This window comes from Grampus griseus (assembly GCF_964374135.1).
Source record: "Grampus griseus genome assembly, chromosome: 2".
NCBI classification, from domain to species: domain Eukaryota; kingdom Metazoa; phylum Chordata; class Mammalia; order Artiodactyla; family Delphinidae; genus Grampus; species Grampus griseus.
Window position 1 is genome coordinate 99,948,053 of NC_139018.1, and position 26,431 is coordinate 99,974,483.

At 37.5% G+C, this 26,431-nt stretch overlaps 1 protein-coding gene across 8 annotated transcripts in view; it reads left to right on the forward strand.

Moving 5' to 3' along the window:
• Positions 1-26,431, forward strand: part of TEX9 (testis expressed 9) — a 208,828-nt gene that overhangs the window by 179,007 nt on the left and 3,390 nt on the right. For 7 of the 8 annotated variants that reach the window (XM_082647496.1, XM_082647491.1, XM_082647498.1 and 4 more), the window contains one exon: positions 4,468-4,602. The exons of the other annotated variant lie outside the window; for it this stretch is intronic. In XM_082647496.1, the coding sequence (XP_082503622.1) occupies positions 4,468-4,602 (135 nt within the window). The remainder of the gene's footprint in view (positions 1-4,467; positions 4,603-26,431) is intronic. 8 annotated transcript variants of the gene reach the window in all.

Consider the following 26,431-nt stretch of genomic DNA (forward strand, 5'->3'; position numbering starts at 1 on the left):
GAAGGTAGTCCCCTCTCCCACTTTCAGAGTTGATTATTAAACAGGTTATTTTTTCTCCTCATGTTTCCAATACCTCTTCCAACATTACCATTCTCAGTTCAAAACTTCTCCCTATTTTACTAAGAAAACAGTAAATTTTACATCAGTCTCTTGGCCTTTGTACCCATCTACTCTTCTTTCCCCCTCATTACCATGGATTACTATCTCTTCTGTCTAAAGCTGATCACCTCACTGTGCACTGGATCCCATAGTCTGTCTTACTCAAGGACTTTGCTCCTACAATTATCCTGTTTTCCATTCTCTTGCAAAAATCACATTTACTCTATCTATGAAATTATTTGCATTAGCATACAGACATGCCATAGATCTCCAATATATATATTTTAAAACCTCCATAGATCTCATATGTACCTCTTGCCCTGTATCATTACTCTCCTTTATAACAAAGCTTCTTAAAATAGTTGTCTCTACTCAATTTTTCTATTCCTCATTTGCCATTCTCTTGAAACTACAACAGTTAGGCTTCTATCTCTACTCTGCCTCTGAAACCATTCTTAACAAGGTCACTAGTAAGCCACATTGCCAGTTCTAGTCAGTTATTATTCCTCATAGTAATTTATAGCTCAGCAACATTTGACATAGTTGATTTCTCCCTCCTTGAAACACTTGATTTGGCTTCTGGAGCATCACACTCGTAATTTTCTTCCTTGTTTTCCTGACCTTTCTATGTTGAAGTGTCCAAGGCTCAGTCCTTGGCTCTGTGCTGTCTACATCCAATTCTGAGATGCACTCATTCATTTCCATGGCTTTATGTACCATCTATATGTTGTTCACTCTCACATTTCTACTTCTTGCTCGGATCTTTCTTTGAGCTCCAGACTCTTATTAACATCTTGCTTCCCACTTGATATCAGTACTTGGTATGTTAAACATCCTATGTCCTAAAGAGGGAGCTCTTGCTTCCCTGCTCTCTGCAGACCTTCTCCTTTTCTCCCTCTCAGGAAAAACATTGAGTTATTTAGGCCAAAATCCAAGAGTCATCTTGATCCTTCTCTTTCCTCACACCATCATCCAATCCATCAATGAGTCCTGCCAATTCTGTTTTCAAAATACATGGAATTAACTACTTCTCAAAAACTCATTACTCCCACCCAAGCCCAAGCTACTGTGTTTCACTTATACTATTCTAATGACCTCCTAGATTTCCTACACTCAGTAGCAATACCACAGTAGCTAGAGTACAGTTGACCCTTGAGCAGCCTGGGGTCTAGGGGCGCCGATCCTCTGAACAATCTAAAATCCCCATATATAGTCGGCCCTCTGTATCCCCAGTTCCTATGTACCTGTGGTTCCACATCCGCAGATTCAACCAACTGTGGATCCTGTATTACTGTAGTATTTACTATTGAAAAATTTCTGCGTGTAAGTGGACCCACATAGTTGAAACCCATGTTGGCTTAACTGCAATCCTTAAAAAAACTTAGGATAACACACACACACACACACACACACACACACACACACACATCGACTAAAAACCCTCCAAAGACTTCCCATGTCATTCAGAATAAAATCCAAACTATGAGGCAGGGTTTACAAGGTCCACCTAAGGTCACCCTGGGTGTTTCTGCAATCTCGAGACCTAACACTGCCTGTGTCAGTGAGCTGAAGCCACACTGACCATGTAGATGATCTTTGAATATATTAAATGCATTCCAGCCTCAGGGTCTTTGTCTTCTTTGTTCCTCCAGATCTATACATGAATCATTCCCTCATTTGGAAGCCTTTCCCTAACCACTGTATTTTAAATAATTATGTCCCTCCCCGTTGCTCTGTCCTCTTTTTTTTCCTTCTTCCTTTTTTTTAGAGGGGTTGGTGGTGCTTCACTGCACGGCTTGTGGGATCTTAGTTCCCTGACTAGGGATCGAACCAAGCCCAGCAGTGGAAGCACAGAGTCCTAACCACTGGACTGCCAGGGAATTCCCTTTCTTTTTCTTCATAGCCCTTATCACTGTCAGATGTTACATACGAGTGTGTATGTATGTATGTGTTTATCATCTGTCTCTTCCTCTAGAGTGCAAGCTTTACTAGAGGAGAACTTTGGTTAATTGTCATGTGCCCATCATGTAGAATAGTACCTGGCAACGTAGTAAGTGCTCGATAAATGTGTTGAATAAGTAAAACCTATTAGACATAGACTACTCCCAATTTCAGATGTAGAAACTGAATCTACCACAGCTGGCAGATTTTTTGATTCCAAGTTTATTGCTTTTTGAACCTCAGCCACTTGTTTCTAGAACCTTATCTGATCATTTATTTGTCCTCATCTGATTTCTCCTCATCAGAAATACTATGGTTGTTTTTGTTACTCTTTAAGCATTTGCTACATTTGTTTTGTACTGTTACTGATGCATGCCTCTTTCTCGCACTATCCCAGTACTTTATGAATGCTTTAAAAATTATGGGAGAATCACAAATTATTTCTTCTTAGATCTCTTAGTATTTGAGTTTTAAACTTAGACTTGATTTTCTTTAAGCTGTCCAGCTTTTTCTTTTAAAACTAATGTGAAATTCAAGACTTGAGATTTTTCATAAAAATTTTCTCTAGCAACCTGTAAACTTCTTAATTTGGGAGGTAATAATAGATTTGCTTTAGGAGAGAGTTTTCATCCTAAAACTACTCAATATTGGTATCTTGTCTGCACTTTGTAAAAAGTACTTAAGTATGATTGAAAACAGAAGTGTTTTCAAGTTTTTGTTAAGATTATCCCTTTCTTAATGGATTTTCTCGCATAGGAAAATTTTATTTCCTACTTTACTATTCTTCTGACTATCCTTTTTCTTTTTCACTTTTTCCCAAGAAGTGGGGCAGTATTGATTCAGCAGTAGGGGAACATCATGTGGTAAAGAAAGGTTTTCTTTTTTCTATGAAGTAGGTTACAGAGCCACTAGCAGGAAAGAGAAGGGCAAAGGTTCATTTCCATATTCTTATGAGAGGAGGCTGAAATGAGGCAGCAAGAATTGTGCCTTGGTAGCTAATGAGAGTCTCTGCCTTTTCCGTGTGAACAGTGAGAGAAATCAGGCTGCTCTTAGTGTAGCTACCACCCACAAAGCTGTGAAAAAGGCTGGTGAGAGCAGATGGTATCCAGGCACAGTTTGATTTGTGTAGAAACCTGCATAAAGAGCAGCATGTGTTTTGTTTTGTTTTGTTTTCCCCTTAATTACTGAGAGCCAGGGAGATCAGTGTTCAAATAAAACATAGTGATACAACCAGGAGAAAAAATTGTAAAAGAAGAAAACAGACAACTACGTTGTTAACTGCATCATTTCAATTCCATGATATTTACTGAGAGTGTCTGCTTTGTATAATGCTCTGTACCAGGCATTGTAGGACAGGCAAAGAAGAGTAAGTTAAATATTACAAAATAAATTCAGTTCAGTAAACATGTCACTAGTGCCTTTTATATGCTGCTGAAGTGCTGGAAATATAGAAATTAAAGTAGTTCTATCCTTAAGGAGCTTACAATATAGTGGGGGAAATGAAGTAAATGGATAGTTTCGGTTCCACACAAGCAGGTTCTATGATATATGTATATCAAGGTGCTATAGAAGCTCTGAAGAAAGGGTACTTAATTCAACCTGGGAGGAGAGTGAGGAAGACAGTGAGGGAAGGCTTCTGGGAGAAGGTAAAACCCCAGTGTATAGCCCTGAGTCTTGAAGGATGAATAGTTGCAGGAAATATCATGGCTGTTTGGGAGAGATCCAAGCAAGTACTGCTCTTGTAGCTGAAGGTAACATTTGTGGGAGGAGATGAGATTATGGTACCAGATTGTGATGGAGTTTGGAGCTTATCCTGTATGTTCATGTTTCTTCCTTTGTGGCCTGTAGACTCTGCAACAGCAACTCTAGAATATTTGCAGAAATGCAGGTCTAAACCCACACCAAGATATGGAAAATATCCATAGAATCTGTTGTTTTTGCTCAGAATTGGGATTTTCCTATATTGCTAATGTACAATAGAATGCTCTGTATTTAACAAATATTTTTTAAGTGATATATTTCATCAGGTTTACACAAACACAGTATTTATGAGAGAATTTATGTCTTACATTGGTGTTTTAGGAGGTTCCCAAGAGAAGAACCATGATTATAAAATGTTGTTTATAAAGTAAATGTAGAAGACATGTATACTGACTCTTGGGATCAATAAAAAGGCAGAAAATTCCAAACAAAAAGCAATTTGGAAGCCTAATTTGTGACTACATCTTTAAGGATATATTTTCCTAAAACCAGTTCAGAGTGAGAATGCCCTGAAACCTCTGTCACTCAGTGTTCAGTCTCTGGCCGTGTGTGTGTGTATACAGTTTAGGAGAAAGCAAGGAATATGGAAATGGAAAACGTTTCAGAATAATAGAAAGAACTTATGATATGTTTATAAATGTTCTACATATCTCTCTTACTGTACAGGAATTAGAGAATAAAAGAAGACTGCAAAAACAAGCTGCCGCTAGTCAAAGTGCCATGGAAGTTCGCTTGAATAGAGCTCTAGAAGAAGCAGAAAAGTATAAACTGGAGTTAAGTAAACTAAAGCAAAATAACAAGGTATGGAAAAACTGAATAATTTGGGTAGTGATCACCTTTGGTAACTTTCTCTTTTAGGCAAGACTCGAAAGTGATAGTTTTTAAATTATAATTCTTGATGTCACGGTAAACACACCTCTTTTCAGAAGAAATATCCTTATTAGCAATATGTACATTTCCAATAAGTTAGAATTATATTGCTTGGACTAGTGCCATACTTGGGTGATAGCACAACTCTTTGGAGAATTCATTCATTTTTTCATCCAACAGATCTTTATTGTGTGCCCATCTTATATGCCAGACACCTTTCTAATCTCTTGGAATAAATAAATGGTGGGGAAAAGTCTGTTTTGAATCTCAAGTCTGTTCTATCCCTCTCTGAGCCTCAATTTTCTAATATATAATGCAAGGGGCTATTTTACAGGGCAGTGGTTCTCAAACTTGAGCATATATCAGAATCACCTGGAGGGTTTATTTAAACATAGATTCCTGGGTCCCACCCACAGATTTTCTTATTCAGTAGATTTGGGGTGAGACTTGAGAATGTGCAGGTTTTTTTGTTTTTTGTTTTTTTTAAATTTTTATTGGAGTGTAGTTGATTTACAGTGTTGTGTTAGTTTCTGTTCTACAGCGAAATGAATCAGTTATACATATATATATATATATATATATATATATATATATCCATTCTTTTTTAGATTCTATTCCCATATAGGCCATTACAGAGAATTGAGTAGAGTTCCCTGTGCTATACAGTACTGTGTGTATGTCAATTCCAACCTTCCAGTTTATCCCTCCCCCCTTTACCCTCTGGTAACCATGTTTGTTTTCTAGATCTGTGACTCTATTTCTGTATTGTAGATAAGTTCATTTGTACCCTTTTCTTAGATTCCACATATAAGCAATATCATGTGGTATTTGTCTTTCTCTGTTTGACTTACTTCACTCACTATGACGATCTCTAGGTCCATCCATGTTGCTGCAAATGGCACTATATTGTTCTTTTTTATGGCTGAGTAATATTCCATCGTGTGTGTGTGCGTGTGTGTGTGTGTGTACACATATATATATATACACACCACGTCTTCTTTATCCATTCCACTGTTGATGGACATTTAGGTTGCATCCATGTCCTGGTTATTGTAAATAGTGCTGCAGTGAACATTGGGGTGCATGTATCTTTTCAAATTATGGTTTTCTCCAGATATGTGCCCAGGAATGGGATTGCTGGATCATATAGTACCTGAATTTTTAGTTTTTTAAGGAACCTCCATACTGTTCTTCATAGTGTCTGTATCAATTTACATTCCCACCAACAGTGCAGGAGGGTTCCCTTTTCTCCACACCCTCTCCTCATTTATTGTTTGTAGACTTTTTGATGATGGCCATTCTGACTGGTGTGAGGTGATACCTCACTGTAGTTTTGACTTGCATTTCTCTAATAATTAGTGACGTTGAGCATCTTTTCATGTGCCTCTGGGCCATCTGTATGTCTTCTTTGGAGAAATGTCTATTTAGATCTTCCACCCTTTTTTTTTTTTCTTTCTTTTTGTGGTACGCGGGCCTCTCACTGTTGTGGCCTCTCCCGTTGCGGGAGATGCGCAGGCTCCAGATGCGCAGGCTCAGTGGCCATGGCTCACGGGCCCAGCCACTCTGCGGCATGTGAGATCTTCCCAGACCGGGGCACGAACCCGTGTCCCCTGCATCGGCAGGCGGACTCCCAACCACTGCGCCACCAGGGAAGCCCTTCCACCCATTTTTTGATTGGGTTGTTTGGTTTTTTGATATTGAGCTACATGAGCTGTTTGTATATTTTGGAGATTAATCCCTTGTCAATTGCCTCATTGGCAAATATTTTCTCCCATTCTGAGGGTTGTCTTTTGTTTATGGTTTCCTTTGCTGTGCAAAAGCTTTTAAGTTTAACTAGGTACCGTTTATTTATTTTTATTTTCATTTTCATTACTCTTGGAGGTGGATTGAAAAAGATCTTGCTACGATTTATGTCAGAGAGTGTTCTGCCTATGTTTTCCTCTAGGAGTTTTTATAGTATCTGCCTTACATTTATGTCTTTAATCCATTTTGAGTTTATTTTAGTGTATGGTGGTAGGGAGTGTTCTAATTTCATTCTTTTACATGTAGCTGTCCAGTTTTACCAGCACCACTTACTGAAGAGACTGTCTTTACTCCATTGTATATTCTTGCCTTCTTTGTCATAGATTGGGTGACCATAGCTGTGTGGACTTTCTATCATGGTCCATTGATCTGTATTTCTGTTTTTGTGCCGGTACCATACTGTTTTGATTATTGTGGCTTGGTAGTATAGTCTCAAGTCAGGGAGCCTGATTCCTCCAGCTCCTTTTTTCTTTCTCAAGATTGCTTTGGCTATTTGTGGTCTTTTGTGTTTCCATAAAAATTGTAAAATATTTTGTTCTAGTTCTTTGAAAAATGCCATTGGTAACTTGGTAGGGATTGTATGAAATCTGTAGATTGCTTTGGGTAGTAGAGTCATTTTCACAATGTTGATTCTTCCAATCCAACAACATGGTATATCTCTCCATCTGTTTGTGTCATCTTTTATTTCTTTCATCAGCATCTCATAGTTTTCAAGGAAAGGTCTTTTGTCTCCTTGGGTAGGTTTATTCCTAGGTATTTTATTCTTTTTGATGCCATGGTAAGTGGGATTGTTTCCTTGATTTCTGTTTCTGATCTTTCATTGTTATTGTATAGGAATGCAAGAGATTCCTGTGTATTAATTTTCTATCCTGCAATTTTACCGATGCATTGATGAGCTCTAGTAGTTTTCTGGTAGCATCTTTAGCATTTTCTATGTGTAGTATCATGTCATCTGCAAACAGTGACAGTTTTACTTCTTCTTTTCCAATTTGGATTCCTTCTATTCCTTTTTCTTCTCTGATTGCGCGGCTAGGACTTCCAAAACTATGTTGAATTATAGTAGTGAGAGTGAACATCCTTGTCTTGTTCCTGATCCTAGAGGAACTGCTTTCAGTTTTTTACCATTGAGAATGATGTTTGCTGTGGGTTTGTCATGTATGGCCTTTATGATGTTGAGGTGTGTTCCCTCTGCCCGCTTTCTGGAGATTCTTTATCATAATTGGGTGTTGAATTTTGACAAAAGCTTTTTCTGCATCTATTGAGATGATCATGTGGTTTTATTCTTCAATTTGTTTTTTCTTTAATATTAATCTATTTATTTGGCTGCGCAGGGTCTTAGTTGCAGCATGCAGGATCTTTGTTGCCGTATGCGGCATCTGTTGCGACATGCAGGATACTTAGTTGCAGCATGCAGGATCTAATTCCCTGACCAGGGATCGAACCCAGCCCCCTGCGTTGGGAGCAAGGAGTCTTAACCCTGCTTAACTAGTCTTCACTGGACTGCCAGGGAAGTCCCTATTCAGTTTGTTGATGTGATGTATCAGATTGTTTGATTTCTGTTATTGCAAAATCCTTGCATCCCTGGGATAAATCCCACTTGATCATGGTGTATGATCCTTTTAATGTGTTGTTGGATTCAGTTTGCTAGTATTTGTTTGAGGATTTTTGCATTTATTTTCATCAGTGATATTTGCCTGTAATTTTCTTTTTTTGTGATACCTTTGTCTGGTTTTGGTGTCAGGGTGACGGTGCCCTTGCCTCATAGAATGACCTTGAGAGTGTTTCCTTTCTCTGCAATTTTTTGGAAGAGTTTCAGAAGGCTAGGTGTTAACTCTTCTCTAAACGTTTGATAGAATTTGCCTGTGAAGCCATCTGGTCCTGGGCTTTTGTTTGTTGGAAGATTTTTAATCACAGTTTCAATTTCAGTACTTGTGATTGGTCTGTTCATATTTTCTATTTCTTCCTGGTTCAGTCTTGGAAGGTTGTGCATTTCTAAGAATTTGTCCATTTCTTCCAGGTTGTCCATTTTATTGGCATATAGTTGCTTGTAGTAGTCTCTTACGATCCTTTGTATTTCTGTGGTGTCCATTGTAACTTCTCCGTTTTCATATCTAATTTTATTGATTTGAGCCCTCTCCCTTTTTTTCCTTGATGGGTCTGGCTAAAGGTTTATCAATTTTATCTTCTAAAGGAACCGACTTTTAGTTTCATTGATCTTTGCTATTTGTTTTCTTCATCTCTATTTCATTTATTTCTGCTCTGATGTTTATGTTTTCTTTCCTTCTGTTAACTTTAGGTTTTGTTTATTCTTCTTTCTCTCGTTGCTTTAGGCATAAGGTTTGGTTGTTTGAGATTTTTCTTGTTTCTTGAGGTAGGAGTGTATTGCTATAAACTTCCCTCTTAGAAATGCTTTTGCTGCATCCCTTAGGTTTTGGATTCTCATCTTTTTGTTGTCATTTGTCTCTAGGTATTTTTTTAATTTCCTTTTTGATTTTTTTAGTGATCCATTGGTTATTTAGTAACATATTGTTTAGCTTCCATGTGTTTGTGTTTTTTACAGGGTTTTTTGCCTGTAATTTATTTCTAATCTCATAGCTTTGTGGTTGGAAAAGATGCTTGATATGATTTCAGTTTTCTTAAATTTACCAAGGCTTGATTTGTGACCCAAGATGTGATCTGTCCTGGAGAATGTACCATGTGCATTTGAGAAGAAAGTGTATTCTGCTACTTTTGGATGGGATGTCCTATAAATATCAATTAAGTCTATCTGGTCTAATGTGTCATTTAATACTTCTGTTTACTTATTAATTTTCTGTCTCAGTGATCTGTCCATTGTGTAAGAGAGGTGTTAAAGTCCCCCTCTATGGTTGTGTTACTATCAATTTCTCCTTTTATGGCTGTAAGCATTTGCCTTATATATTGAGGTGCTCCTATGTTGGTTGCATATATATTTACAATTGTGTACTTAAATATGCAATTGTAAATTCGTCTTGGATTGATCCCTTGATCATTATGTAACATCCTTCCTTGTCTTGTAACAGTTATAAGGTCTATTTTGTCACATATAAGTATTGCTGTTGCAGCTTTGTTTTGATTGCCATTCGCATGGAGTATCTTTTTCCATCCCCTCACTTTCAGTCTGTAAGTATCCCTAGGTCTGAGGTGGGTCTCTTGTAGACAGCATAGATATGGGTCTTGTTTTTGTATCCATTCACGCAGTCTGTGTGTTTTGGTTGGAGCATTTAATCTATTTACACTTTAGGTAATTATCAATATGTATGTTCCTATTGCCATTTTCTTAATTGTCATGGGTTCGTTTTTGTGGGTCTTTTTTCTTCCCTTACTCCTTTGTTGTTTTCTTTTGTGGTTTGATGACCATCTTTAGTGTTGTGTTGGGTTGCTTTTTCTTTTTTGTGTGTTTATCTATTGTAATTTTCAGGTTTGCACGTCCTATGAGGCTTTGATAAAGCAGTCTTTATATATACAAGGTTGTTTTAAGTTGCTGGTCTCTTAATTTCAAATGCTATTCCCATTTTCTGCATTTGTACTTTTCTCACGGTTGCTGGATTTGATATCATATTTGTGTATGGATGATTTCCTGCCTTTACTGTATGTTTGGCTTTACCAGTGAGCTTTCGCATTTTTGATTTTCTTGTTTCTAGTTGTGACCTCTTCCCCCATCCACCCCCCGCCTAGAGAAGTTCCTTTAGGAGTTTAGAAGTTCATTTGTTGTAAAGCTGGTTTGGTGGTACTGAATTCTCTTAGCTTTTGCTTGTCTGTAAAGCTTTTGATTTCTCTGTTGAATCTGAATGAGAACCTTGCTGGGTTCTCATTTCAGCCCCACCTAATAGTGTATTCTTGGTTGTAGGTTTTTCTCTTTCATCACTTTAAGTATATCCTGCCACTCCCTTCTGGCCTGCAGAGTTTCTGCTGAAAAATCAGCTGATAACCTTATGGGGATTACCTTGTATGTTATTTGTTCCTTTTCCCTTGTTTCTTTTAATATTTTTTCTTTGTATTTAATTTTTGTTAGCTTGATTAATTTGTGTCTCAGCGTGTTCCTCCTTGGATTTATCCTGTATGGGACTCTCTGCATTTCCTGGACTTGGGTGACTATTTCCTTTCCCATGTTAGGGAAGTTTTCCACTATAATCTCTTCAAATATTTTCTCAGGCCCTTTCTCTTTTTCTTCTTCCTCTGGGACTCCTATAATTAGAATGTTGGTGCGTTTAATGTTGTCCCAGAGGTCTCTGAGACTGTCCTCAGTTCTTTTCATTCTTTTTCTTTATTCTGTTCTGCAGCAGAGATTTCTACCATTCTGTCTTCCAGGTCACTTATTTGTTCTTCTGCCTCAGTTATTCTGCTATTGATTCCTTCTAGTCTATTTTCATTTCAATTATTGTACTGTTCATCTCTGGTTTTTTGTTCTTTAGTTCTTCTAGGTCTTTGTTAAACATTTCTTGTATCTTCCCTATCTGTGCCTCCATTCTTTTTCCAAGATCTTGGATCATGTTTACTATCATTACTCTGAATTTTTCTTTAGGTAGATTGCCTGTCTCCTCTTTATTTAATTGTTCTTGTAGGTTTCTGTCTTCCTCCTTCATCTGCAACATATTTCTTTGTCTTTTCAATTTGTCTAACTTACTGTATGTGTGGTCTCCTTTCTGCAGGCTGCAGGATTGTAGTTCCTCTTGCTTCTGGTGTCTGTCTCACCTAGTGGGTGAGGTTTGTCCAGAGGCTTGTGCCATTATCCCCTTGATAGGAGGTTTGACTGGTGTTGTGGTGACCAGAGACTGCCCTGGATATTGAGTGGGGCCTCCCTTTGCTCTGTGGTTGTCAGTGTCCTGTCAGGGGTGGAGTCTGCTCCCTGGTTGTTAGAGTAGAGGCCCCAGATCTGTTTCTTAGCTGTGTTTCTGTACTGTGGTGTGAGGTAGGTGGGAATGGAGCACTCCCACTGGGAGATAAGCCACTGAGTATTCCTCCTCTGGAGCTGTTCACCGTGAATGTGCTCTGTTCTGTCCCCTTTCGCCCATTGTGCGGGCTCACAAAGTACACTGTTGTTGGCACTGATCTTGGTCCCACCTTAACTGTGGGTATGCCGGCAGTTGGCTCTGGTGACTCTCAGACGTTGTTTTCACCAGGCCACTGGCACAGCTTGACTGAAGTCAGGTCCCAGGACTACAGTAGTCGTGCACCTGGACCTGCTGTGGAGCTATGGAAGCAGCTGAGACTCTGGCCTGGCCCAACCTCTGCATGTATGTGCCCACAAAGCCCACAGCTGCTAAAGCCAGACTCGACCCACCTGCTGGAGCACTTGTCCTTTCAGATGTTTTGCAGGCACTGAATTTAGGAAGCCATCAGCGGAGGTGTAACTCCGCAGTTCACGCAGCCATGAGGAGAGATTTCAGCTCTTCTTCCTTAGTCACATGGCCCCTGGGGTTCAGCTGTGGTTTCACACCTCTGTGTGTTCCTCCCACCAGAGTCTGCTCCAGAGGTTGTCAGAGCACAAGAGCCCATCAGGCAGGAAGGAACCGTGGTGGTGATCGGGGTGAGCAGGCTCCCCAGGCGGGAGGGTGCTGGGGTAGGGATTGGAACATGTGAGCCCATCAGGCAGCGATCAGGTGAGTGGGGCCCCCAGGCTCAGGGAAGGGGTGGAGGAGGCAATAGCAGAGCCATGAGAGCCAGCTCCAGCGGGAGCCCTCCTTAGTGCCCATGGATGCAGGGGCTGGTGCGTGACAGGAGAGGCTGTAATGGCCGCCCCGCCCTTTGCGCATCACTCAACAATGGTTCTTTGCCTCTGTGGAGGTCCAGGCTTCCTCCACGAGCATTCCTGGTTGTGGAGCTCCTTACTCCCGTCCCCTCTGGCTGTCTTCTCACACCCAACAGCAGTCCCCTCCCCAGGTTTGCTCTCCAAACCCCACATTCCAGCCACCAGCAGAAACCTGTCTCAGGCTGAGGTGCACAGGACTGTGGCACAGACCGTCCCGTCCTGCTTCCTCTCCTCTTCCTTTTTCCTTCTTTCTTTTGTCCTACCCAGTTATATAGGGATCTTTCTTGTCCTTTTAGGTGTCTGAGGTCCTCTGCTAGGGTTCAGCAGGTGCTCTATGAGAATTTTTCTATTTCTAAATGTATTCTTGATGCCTTTGTGGGGAGAGATGAACTCCACGTCCTCCTACTCCTCCACCATCTTGGAAAGTCCAAATATGCGGGTTTAACAAGTTACCAGCTGATGCTGATGCTAGTGATTCTGAGATGACATTTTGTTAACCACTGTTATGGAGTTATTATAAGGATCACCATTGTGTCTCTAGCATCTAGCCAGTGATTGGTGTAGAATTAACACTCAGTTCCTGAAATATCTGTTGAATAAATGAAGACTCAAATATCAATGGGTGTGAAAGCCTTTTGTACACTCTATAAATACTGGCTATTAGTTTTTGGGTTTGTGTCAACCTGAAAGTGACACTCCATTAGGACAATACTTAGTTATTTAACAGTGCCTTGGATGATGGATTTAGGTGTCACCCTCCTTACATGCACAGATGATACATTTTGGATTAAATTAGTAACACTTAACAGGACATAGAACTAAATCAATCTTGGTAAGTACAATATTTTTAACAGAGGCAAATATATTACAGTGACTACAGAGTTTTTTTTTTCTTTTTCTTTTTCTTTTTTTTTTTTGCGGTACGCGGGCCTCTCACTGTTGTGGCCTCTCCCGTTGCGGAGCACAGACTCCGGACGTGCAGGCTCAGCGGCCATGGCTCACGGGCCCAGCCTGTCCGCGGCATGTGGGATCCTCCCAGGCTGGGGCACGAACCTGTGTCCCCTGCATCAGCAGGCGGACTGTCAACCACCGTGCCACCAGGGAAGCCCAGAGTTTTAAGATATTGTCTGTGTGATAGTTTATGCTGTATGATCAGACTGTGTTAACATTCAAGAGCCATCCATAGTATGATGACTGGGAATTATTAATAGAATGTATTTAATGAACAAGTTAGGAAGTCAGCTTTACAGACTTGCCAGTAATTATGTTATTGGAGTATTATTTCTAATTTTGGTGTATTCTAAAGGGATTTTGAAGAAAATAAAATGTAATAATCATGTAAATGTCAGTATTTGCTAATTCTGGTTTCAGATTTGAGCTCTATTTTAGCACATACATTAGAGAAGTAGAAAGAAAAACTTATTTCCATGACAACAGATGACTGTCCTATTCTAGCCAGCCATTTTGCAAATTCAAGTAATCAGGACTTGGTATGTGAACATCTCAGTTCAAAACCATCAACACTATAAAAACAACTTAGATGTGTTCAAGACAAACTTCTGACCCTAGGTCTGCATTTTGGTGATCGATTTAAACATAGTGGGATGACATTTTGTTGTATATGTTTCTTAAGTATTTACTATCAAGTAGACATTTTGAGATCAGAGTTCTTAAATGTACTTGTTACATGTATATTGTTTCAGATTTCTGAAAAAATATGTGTATGTGTCTTAAGTTTTTGATTTTTAAATTATTTTGCCTTGTTTCTAACTTTGAGGGGTGTTTTCAAGATACGCAGTAAGATTTTCCTTGGAGTCTAATCTGTATATAAGTTTTTCTTTTGTGAGTAGTTATATTTTTTTCCATTTTAATTCTTTGTACCTTGATTCTCTTTCTGATTAGACATATTATTATAGTTAGGTAGGCAAGTAAAATTATTCAGGTTTATATGTGTAAGAAATAGTAAGGTTTCCATAAAATAGAACAATATTGTCTCACAGTCATCAGAAAGTTAAAGATTTATTTTAAAAATAATGATAAACTCATTCTGCACAGAGCTTAGGAAACAAGTAAACTGGTTTAGAGTAACTTTTGAAAAGTCAGTCAACTTAAACCAGATGCTGCATTAGTGCAAGAACCCTGTCTCTTTCACTCCTATGCCTGAGTGCCTGGAACATAATAATTGCCTCTGAAACACACTGAAGGGAGGAATGATGAAAGACAACCCTGTGATGGTTTAACTGCGCATTTGATTAGATGGTTGCTTGAAGTTCATTTAAAATATGTCACCAACTACATGTTACTTCATTTAGGAACAGATAATTTCTAATTCTTCATTAATTCATTTATAAATATTTATGAGGACCTGCTATGTACCTGTCAGATCTTTACTAGAGGCTGGAGATATAAAGGTGATAAAAAATAAGTATGGTCCTTGTAGTCATACACCTTACAGTGGAGAAGTTAGATGTTATTTAGACAAAACATCAAGCAAAATTAAGGTGCAACTGTGATGAATGCCATGAAGGAGGGTACATGGTGCTTTGAGCAGGTAACCAGATCAGTGAATGAATTTTAAAAAATGTAATCCTAAGCTAAGATCTGAAAAACATACAGGAGTTATATATCAGGGGAGAGATTGTGGGCAGAAGGAATAGCATGTAAAAAAAATGGCTCTGCAGCAAGAAAGAAGACAGGGTAATGAAAGGCAGGGATGGATGTGAAGGGGATGTTGCAAAGGGAGGCTTCAAACACGGGGAGAGGCCAAACCATCTAGGCCTTCAGGCCATGTTAAGTATTATGGATTTTATCCAAAGGGCAGTGTAAAGCCACTGCACTGTTATTTTGAAAAAGATGACAGGAGATGATGCCATGATCAGACATGCATCTGGAAGTACAGTCGTCTCTCAGTGTCCACGGGTGCTCAAGTCTCTTATACAGAATGATGCAGGGGCTTCCCTGGTGGCGCAGTGGTTGAGAGTCCACGCCTGCCGATGCAGGGGACGCAGGTTCGTGCCCCGGTCCAGGAAGATCCCACATGCCGTGGAGCGGCTGGGCCCGTGAGCCATGGCTGCTGGGCCTGTGCGTCCGGAGCCTGTGCTCTGCAACGGGAGAGGCCACAACAGTGAGAGGCCCGCATACTGAAAAAAAAAAAAAAAATCACCAATTTTGATGTGTTTTTTTAAATGCACGCTGATATGACAGCTGTCACAATCTAACAAAATTGTTTTGAATGAAGTTAAAGACAACTAAGTGTTATTAGAGCCATCCTACGGGAAAAAACGAATGAACTTTTTGGCCAACCCAGTACATCTATAATTTAGTGAGTTTGGGCTCATACATCTGTGTAACCACCACTTCAGTCAATAGATAGAATATTTTCATCACCCCCAGAAAGTTCCCTTATATTCTTTTTTTAAGTACTCCATCCTCCTAAGTGGAGGATGTTCTGATATTTGTGTTCTTGACTTTCATGTAAATGGAACTGCATAGAATGTACTCCTTTGGGACTGGCTTCCTTCACTACACAATAATGTTGAGATTGATCCATGTTGTCAGGTTTTTTTTCTTGATCAGTCTTGCTAACCAGTTATCAGTTAATCTTTTCAACTTTTTAAAAATTTTTTCTATTGTCTGTTTTCTATTTTCACTGAATTCTCCTTATACAATTTTGTCTACTTTGCTTTTTTAAATATATTTATTGATATTCATATTTTTAAATAAATTTATTTATTGTTATATATTATTTTTGGTTGTGTTGGGTCTTCGTTGCTGCGCATGAGCTTTCTTTAGTTGCAGCGAGCGGGAGCTACTCTTCTTTGCGGTGTGCGTGCTTCTCATTGCAGTGGCTTCTCATTGCGGAGCACGGGCTCAAGGGTGCATGGGCTTCAGTAGATGCAGTGCGTGGGCTCAGTAGTTGTGGCTTGTGGGCTCTAGAACACAGGCTCAGTAGTTGTGGCTCATGGGCTTAGTTGCTCCACGGCATGTGGGATCTTCCAGACCAGGGCTCAAACCTGTGTCCCCTGCACTGGAAGGCAGATTCCCAACCACTGCACCACCCGGGAAGCCCTGCTTTGCTTTTTAATTTGCAATCTTTTCAGTTTCTTAAATTGAAGACTTAGATCATTGATATTTCAACCTTCTTTTCCAATACAGCATTTAAAACTAAAATTTTCCTCAAAATGATACTTTAGCTGTCTCACAATTTTTTATTTGCCTATCTTTAAGTGTATGTATTTTTATTTCTATTTTATCACATTTATTGTGGTATAATTGACATACAATAAACCTGCCCATATTTAAAGTGTGTAAAATTTGATGATTTGTGACTATGTGTGTACCTATGATAAATCACCACAATAGAGATAATAAATATATCTATCACTCCCAAAAGTTTCCTTGTGACCCTTTATAATCATGCCTTTCTCCCAACCCCTATCTTCAGATAAATCATTTATATTTTCTAGAATTTCATATTTTTTAAAAGTGTAACTTCTTTCACTCAGTAAAATATTTTGAGATTCATCCACGTTACTGCATGTGACAGTAGTTCACTTTTAATAATTTTACACATGGTGTAAATCTACCAAATTATACCACCTGTTGATGGACATTAGGGTTGTTTCCACTTTTTGGCTATTACAAGTAAAGCCCACATGAACATTCACGTGTAAGTCTTTGTGTGGACATGTGTTTTCATTTCTCCTGAGTAAACACCTAGGAGTCAATTATCTGGGTTGTATTTTACATGTACGTTCAGCTGCCAAACTGTTTTCTAAAATGGTTTTACCAATTTACATTCTCAACAGCACTGTATAAAAGCTGCAGCTGTTCCATACCTTCACCAACACTTACTGTGGTCGGTTTTTTATATTTTAGCTGTTCTAATAAGTGCCTAGTGGTATTTCATATTATGATTTTAATTTGTATTTCCCTAATGACTAGTGATGTTGAGCATATTCATGTGCTTATTTGCCATCTTGATATCCTTTTTCCAGTTTTATTGAGATACAATTGACATACAACATTCTATAAGTTTAAGATGTATAACATGATGATTTGACTTACATATTTTGTGAAATGATTACCATAATGTTTAGTTAATATCCATCATCTCATATGTATACAAAAAGAAAAAGAAAAAAATGGTTTTTTTCTGATGATGAGAACTCTTAGGATCTACTCTCTTAACTTTTAAATATACCATAGAGCAGTGTTAACTCTAGTCATCAAGTTGTATATTATATACCTAGTACTTTTTGTCTTATAGCAGGAAGTTTATACATTTCGACCACCATCATCCAATCCCACCCTCCCACCACCCTCTGCCTCTGGTTACCACAAATCTTATCTCTTTTTCTGTGAGTTTATTTTTTTGTTTTTGTTGTTTTAGATTCTACACATAAGTGAGATCATACAGTATTTGACTTTCTCTGACTTATTTCACTTAGATAATGCCTTCAAAAGCCCATCCATGATGTTAATGGCAGGATTTCCTTTTTTATAGCTAAACAATATTCCATTGTGTATATATCCCACAACTTATTTATCCATTCATCTGTCACTGGACACTTAGGTTGTTTCTATGTCTTGGCTATTGCAAATGCTGCTGCTGTGAACATTGGGGTGCAGATATTTATTTGACAAAGTATTTTTGTTTCCTTTGGATATATTCTCAGTGGTGGAATTGCTGGATATATGGTAGTTATATTTTTAATTTCTGAGGAACCTCTAAACTGTTTTCCATAGTGATTGGAATATAATGTACAATCTTATCAACAGTGCACAAGTGTTCCTTTTCCTCCACATCATCACCATCATGTGTTATCTCTTGTTCTGTGTTTTTTATGATAGCCATTCAAACAGTCATGAGGTGATACCTCATTGGGGTTTTTTTTTTTTTTAAACCTATTTATTTTTTTAAAATTTTTGCCTGCATTGGTTCTCCGTTGCTGTGCGTGGGCTCTCTCCAGTTGCGGCGAGTGGGGGCTACTCTTCATTGCAGTGCGTGGGCTTCTCATTGAGGTGGCTTCTCTTGTTGCAGAGCACAGGCTCTAGGTGCACAGGCTTCAGTAGTTGTGGCACATGAGCTCAGTAGTTGTGGCTTGCAGGCTCAGTAGTTGTGGTGCATGGGCTTAGTTGCTCCGTAGCACGTGGGATCTTCCCGAACCAGGGCTCAAACCCGTGTCCCCTGAATTGGCGGGCAGATTCTTAACCACTGTGCCACCAGGGAAGCCCCCTCATTGTGGTTTTATTTTGCATTTCCTAAATGATTAGAGATGTTGAGCACCTTTTTATGCACCTGTTGGCCATTTGTAAATCTTTGGAAAATTGTATATTCATGTCCTTTGCTCATTTTTTAAATTGGATAATTTGCTTTTTTGTATGTTGAATTGTATGAATTCTTTATATGTTTTGAATATTAACCTCTTCAGATATATGGTTTACAGTATTTATCCCATTCTGTAGGTTGCCTTTTCATTTTGTTGATCATTTTTTTTTGCTGTGCAGAAGCTTTTTACTTTGACATAGTCCCACCTGTTTATTTTTCATTTTGTAAGTTCTGATTTAGGTATCACATCCAAAAAGGTCATTACCAAGACCAATGTCAAGGTGCTTTATCCTGTGTTTTCTTCTAGGAGTTTTATGGTTTCTAGTCTTACATATAAGTTTCTATTCCATTTTCAGTTCATTTTTGTGAGTGATGTAATATAGGACTAGTTTCATTCTTTTTACATGTGAATATCAAATTTTCCCAGCACCATTTACTGAAGAGACTGTCCTTTCCCCACTGAGTATTCTTGGCTCCTTTGTCAAATATTAGTTGACTGTACATGCTGGGGTTTGTTTCTGGGCTCTTGATTCTGTTCCAGTGGTCTATGTTTCTGATTTTATGCTAGTACCATACAAATTTTGATTACTACAGCTTTATAATGTAGCTTGAAATTGGCAAGTGTGATGCCTCTTGCTTTGTTCTGTCTCAGGATTACTTTGGCTATTGGGGTCTTTTGTGATTCCATATAAATTCAGGATTTTTTTTCCTAATTCTGTTTAAAATTTCTTCAGAATCTTGATGGGGATTGCATTGAATCTATAGGTGGCTTTGGTAGTACTGACATTTAAAAAATATTAATTCTTCCAATCCATGAACACAGGATACCTTTCAACTTATTTGTGCCTTATCTGATTTCTTTCATCAATTTCTTAAAGTTTTCAGTGTATAGATCTTTCACATCCTTGGTTAAATTATTTCTAAGTATTTTATTCTTGATGTAATTCTAAATGGGATTGTTTTCTTTCTTTTTCAGATAATTTGTTGTTAGTGTATAGAAACTACTAATTTTTTAATGTTAATTTTGTATCCTACAACTTTACTGAATTTGTTGATGAGATCTAACAGTTTTTTGGTGGAGTCTATAAGACTTTTCTATATATAAAATCATATCAACTGCAAATAGACGCAATTTTACTCCTTCTTTTCCAGTTCTGATACTGTTTATTTTTCTTGCTTGATTTCTCTGGCTAGAATTCTAGTACTATGTTAAGTAGGAGTGGTGAGAGTGGGCACTTGCCTTGTTCCTGACCTTAGAGGAAAAGCTTTCAACATTTCACCATTGAGTATGATTTTAGCTGTGGGCTTGTCATATATGGTCTGTTTTTCATTGAGGTAAATTTCTTCTAAACCTGATTTGTTAAGAGTCTTTATCATGAATGGATGTTGAATTTTGTCAGATGCTTTGTCTGTGTCTATTGACATGATCATGTGATTTTTTTCTTTCATCCTATTAATGTGATGTATGACATTGATTTGCAGATATTGAACTGTTCTTGCCTCCCTGGGATAAATCCCATTTGATCATGGTGTATGATCCTTTTAATGTATTGTTCAATTCAGTTTGCTAATATTGTTGAGGATTTTTGCATCTATGTTCACCAGTGTTATTGGTCTGTAATTTTCTTATTTTTGTGGTATCTTTATCTGATTTTGGTATTAGGGTGATGATGGCCTCAAAGAATGACTTTGGAAGCATCCCCTTCTCTTCAGTTTTTTGGAATAGTTTGAGAAGGATAAGAATTAAGTCTTCTTTAAATGTTTGGCATAATTCATTTGTGAAGCCATCTGGTCTTGGACTTCTGTTTGTTGGGAGTATTTTTTTATTACTGATCTAATTAGTGTTAATTGGGGTCTGTTCATATTTTGTATTTCTTCCTCATTCAGTCTTGGGAGACTGTATATTTCTAGGAATTAGTCCACTTCTAGGTCGTCCATTTTATTGGTGTGTCATTATTCAGAGTAATCTCCTATGATCCTTTGTATTTCTGTGGTGTCAACTGTAACTTCATTTCTGATTTTACCTATTTGGGCCCACTCTCTTTTTCTTCTTAATGTGTCTGGCTAAAACTTTATCGATTCTGTTTATTTTCTCAAAGCTCTTAATTTCTTTGATTGTTTCTTGTTTTCTCTCTTTTTCATTCTTTCATGTCTATGTCATTCATTTCTGCTCTGATCTTTCCTTCTACTAACTGTAGGTTTTGTTTGTTCTTTCTGATTCATTTGGGTGTAAGGTTAGGGTTTTTGAGGATTTTCTTGTTTCCTGATGTCAGCTTGTATCACTATAAACTTCCCTCTGGGAACTGCTTTGCTGCATCCCATAGATTCTGGATCACTGTGTTTTTGTTTCTGTCTCCATGTATTTTTTTATTTCCTTTTTGATTTCTTCAGTGACTCATTGGTTGTTCAGTAGCATATTGTTTAGCCTCCATGTGTTTTGGTTTCTTTTAATAGTTGATTTATAAGTCTCATAGTGTTGTGGTCAGAGAACAGGCTTGGTATGACTTCAGTCTTAAAATTTATTAAAACTTGTTTTGTGGCCTAGCATGTGATCTATCCTGAGAATGTTCCATGTGCACTTGAAAAGGATGTGTATTCTGCTGCTTTTGGATGGGATGTTTTATATGTATCTATTAGGTTCATCTAATCTAATGTGTTGTTTAAGGCCTGTGTTTCCTTATTGATTTTCTGTCTGGGTGATTTGTTCATTGATGTAAGTGGAGTGTTAAAGCTCCTGGCTATTATTGTGTTACTGTCAATATCTTTCTTTATATTTGGAATTATGTGCTATATGCATTTAAATGCTCCAGTTTGTGTGCATAAATATTTACAAGTGTTATGTATTCTTGTTCATTATGTAATGTCCTTCTTTGTCCCTTTTTCATTACATAGTCCTTCTTTGTCTCTCGTTACAGACTTTGTTTTTCCATCCCCTCACTTTCAGTCTGTGTGTGTATTTAGATCTGAAGTGAATCTCTTATAGGCAGCATGTGTGTGTGTGTGTGTGTGTGTGTGTATCTTGTTTTTGTATCTGTTCAGCCACTGGGTCTTTTGATTGGAACATTTAGTACATTTACATTTAAAGTAATTATTGATAGGTACATACTTATTGCCATTTTGTTAATTGATTGGGGGTTGTCCTTGTAGTTCTTATTTCATCCTTTCTTCTTTTCCTCCCTTCACTTGTGATTTGATGACTATCTTAGTGTTATATTTGTATTCCTTTATCTCTTTTTGTGTATCTATTATAGATTTTTTGGTTTGTGGTTACCATGAGGTTTATATATAGCAACATACACAGGTGAATATTGAAAGTTGAAGATATCTTAAGTTTGAACACATTCTAACAACCCTGGAGATGAGCAATCTACCCAATAAAGTGTTCGTGGTAATGACCATAAAAATGCTCAATGTACTAGGAAGAAGAATGGATGAACACAGTGAGAATTTTAAGAAGGAGTTAGAAAATATAAAGAAGAACCAAACAAAGCTGAAAAATACAGTAACTGAAATAAAAAATACACTAGAAGGAATCAACATTAGATTGGGTAATACAGAGGAATGGATCAGTAAACTGGAAGACAGAGTAGTGGAAATCACCCAAGTTGAACAAAAAAAAGAAAAAAGAATTAAAAAAAATGAAAACAGTTTAGGAGACCTCTTGGAAAACATCAGGCATGCTAGTATTCACATTATAGGGGTCCCAGAAGGAGAAGAGAGACAGATAGGGGCAGAGAACTTACGTGAAGCAGTTGTAGCTAAAAACACACCTAACACGAGAAAGGAAACGGACATCCAGGTCCAGAAAGAACAGAGAGTCCCCAAAAAGATCAACCCAAAGAGATCAACACCAAGATACATTATGATTAAAATGGCAAAAATTAAAGATAAAGAGAATATTAAGAGCATCAAGGGTAAAGCAACTAGTTAAGTATAAGGGAACTCCCATAAGATTGTCCACAGACTTTCAGCAGAAACTTTGCTGGCCAGAAGAGAGTGGCACAATATATTTAACGTGATGAAAGGAAAAACCCTGCAGCCAAGAATACTCTATCCAGCAAGGCTGTCATTCACATTTGAAGGAGAGAGAAGGAGTTTTACAGACAAGCAAAAGCTGAAAGAATTCAGCCCCACTAAACCAGCTTCCCAAGAAATGTTAAACGGACTTCTGTAAGTGAAAAAGAGAAGACCACAACTAGAAATATGGAAATTACAAAAGGAAAAATCATTGGTAAACACAAACATATAATAAAGGTAGTAGATCAGCCAGTTATAAAGCTACTAGGAAGGTTAAAAGACAAAAGTAGTAAAATCATCTATATTCACAGTAAGTAGTTAAGGGATACACAAAACAAAAAGATGTAAAATACGATGTCGAAAACATTAAACATGCAGGGAGGAGTAAAAATGCAGAGATCTTTCTTAATGTAGGCATTTGTTGCTATGAACTTCCGTCTTAGAACTGCTCTTATTACATCCCATAAGTTTTGGTATGTTGTGTCTCTTTTTTCATTTGTTTCACGATCATTTTTTTTTCCTCTCTGATTTCTTCTTTCATCCGTTGGTTGTTCAGGAGAGTCTTGGTATCTTCTTTGGTGAAGTGTCTGTATAAGTCTTTCCTTCTTTTAAAAAATTGTTAAATGAACTTTAATTTTTAGAACAGTTTTAGATTTACATAAAAAATGGGAAATTAGTACAGAGAATTTCTATAATCTCTACACATTGTTTCCTCTGCAACTAATATGTACATTAGTATGGTACATTTGTTACCGTTAATGAATGAATCATTATTATGATTCGCTATTATTAAAGACCATACTTTATTCATATTTCCTTAGTTTTTATCTCTTTGGTTCATTTTAAAGAATTGAGTTGACTTGTTTTATAATTGAGTTTTAAGAGTTCTTTATATATCCTAACTACAAGTCTTTTGTCAGGTACCTGCTTTGTAAATATCTCTTGCCTTTTATTTCTGTAACAGTTTTTTTGAAGAGCAATGTTTAAAATTTTGATGAAGTCCAATCTGTTGTTTTTCTTCTTTTATAATTTATGCTTCTTGTGTCCTATTTAAGAATTCTTTGCTGAACCTAAAGGGTCACTAAGATTTGCTCTTAGGTTTTCTTATAGAAGTTGCATAGCTTGAGCTTTTATGTTTTGGTGAGTTCTTGTGCATGATATAAGGGGTCAGGGTTCATTATTGGAATATGTGCAGCACTATTTGTTGAGAAGATTATCCTTTCACTATTAAATTGCCCTGGTACCTTTGTTGAAAATCGGTTGCCCAGATATGTGTGGATTTGTTGCTGGAATCTCTCTCTTGTTCCATTGATCTGTATGTCTGTCTTCATGTTAATACATTGTCTTATTATACCTTTATAATAAATCCTGGGGCTTCCCTAGTGGTGCAGTGGTTGAGAGTCCGCCTGCCGATGCAGGGGACACGGGTTCGTGCCCCCGACCGGGAAGATGCCACGGAGCGGCTGGGCCTGTGAGCCATGGCCGCTGAGCCTGTGCGTCCGGAGCCTGTGCTCCGCAATGGGAGAGGCCACAACAGTGAGAGGCCCGCATGCCGCAAAAAAAAAAAAAAGAAAGAAAAGAAATCCTGAAATCGTGTAATTTCTTTTAATTAGTCTTGACATTAGTGTTGTCCTTTCCATCCCTTCATTTGTAACTCCTTTGTATGTTCTTGTAGGCAACATATAGTTGTTTTTCTATTGTTTTAATCCAATCTGACAATTTGACTTTTTAATTAGGAGGCTTAGACCATTACCTTTAATATGATTATTAGTAATGGTTGGGTTTTATTCTATTAACTTGCTATTTGTTCTCTTCTATTAACTTGCTATATGTTCATGCTTTCTTCCTGTTTCTTATTTTTCTCCTTTTGAATATTTTTAACAATTTCATTTTATCTCTTTTACTGGATTATTATCTCCACTTCTTTTTATGGACATTTTATCTTTTATCAGATACACCTTTAACTTATCATTGTCTACTTTCAAGCATTTTATGAATAATGTAAGAACCTTTCAGCAGTATACTTCTCTCCTCCCCTTTTTGTTGTTGTCATACATTTTATTTATTATACACAAACTCCACCCTACATTGTTACTTTTTTGCTTTGAGGAGTTAATGAACTTTCTGAATTAAAAAAAAAAACCCTTTGTATTACACTACACATAAAATTTACACTAATTTTTGAAAGTTTACAGTTCACTAGTGTTACATACATTCATACTGTTGTGTACCCAAACTCCAGAACTCCTTGTTCATCTTGCAAAAACTGAAAACCTATGTCCATTAAAAACTAATTCCCCATCCCCCTCTCCCTGATCCCTGGCAACCACAATTCTACTTTCTATCTTTATGATTTTGACTACTCTAGGTACCTAATGTTAAGTGGAATCATATACTATTTGTCTTTTTGTGACTGGCTTATTTCACTTAGCATAATGTTCTCAAGGTTCATCCATGTTGTAGCATGTATCAGAATATCATTCCTTTTTAAGGCTGAATATTCCGTTGTATGTGTGTAACAGGTTTTGTTTATCCATTCATTGGATAAAGCAACCTGGGTTGCTTCCACCTTTTGGCTATTGTGAATAATGCTGATATGAACCTGAGTGTATGGGTATCTCTTAAAGACTCTGCTTTCAATGATTTTGGATATTTGCCTAGATGCGGTATTGCTGGATCATATGGTAATTCTATTTTTAACTTGAGGAACCACCATACTGTTTTTCCATAGTGGCTGCACCATTTTACATCCATAGCAACAGTGCACAAGGGTTCCAATTTTTCCATATCCTTGCCAACTTGTTATTTTGTGTTGCTTTTTTTTAATAGTCATCATCCTATGTTTATTAGGTGGTATCTCATTGTGGTTTTGATTTGAATCTCCCTAAATATTAGTAATGTTGACCACCTTTTCATGTGCTTGTTAGCCATTTGTATATCTTTTCTGGAGAATTATCTATTCAAGTCCTTTGCCCATTTATTAATTGATTGTGTTTTAATTATTGATTTGTAGGAGTTATTTCTGTATTCTGGACATCAACTCTTTATCAGGTATATGATATACAAATATTTTCTGTAGGTTTCTTTTTCACTCTGTTGATTGTGTCCTTTGATGTAATCCAATTTATCTATTTTTTTCTTTTGTTTGCCTGTACTTTTGGTTTCATACCCAAGAATCCACAACCAAACCCAGTGTCATGATCATTTCCCCTACATTTTCTTCTAATAGTTTATAGTTTTAGGGTTTACATGTAGGTCTTTGACCAAATTTGAGTTAATTTTTGTATATGATATGAAATAGGTGTACAGCTTCATTGTTATGCATGGAGATATCTAGCTTCCCAGCTCAATTTGTTAGAGGCCATCTTTTCCTAGTGAATGGTCTTGGCATCCTTGTCAAAAATCATTAGACTTTATATGCAAGGGTTTATTTGGGGGCTCTTTATTACATTGGTAAATATTTCTTTATGTCCGTAATTACACTATTTTGATTACCATAGATTTGTAATAAGTTTTGAAATTGGGGAGTGTGAGATCTTCAACTTGTGTTATTCATTAAAATTGTTTGGCTATTTGCGTTCCCTTGAGATTCCATATAAATATTAGCTAGCATGGATCTATCTCTGTAAAAATGCCATTGGGGTTTTGATAAAGATCATACTGAATCTGTAGATCTCTTTGGGTAGTATTGACATCTTCTAATGTATGACCACAGAATATCCTTCCATTCGTTTGTCTTTAAATACTTTCAGCAGTGTTTTGAAGTTTTCAGTGTAAAAGCATTTCACCTCCTTGGTTACTTTTATTCCTAAGTACTTTATTCTTTTTGATGGTATTAT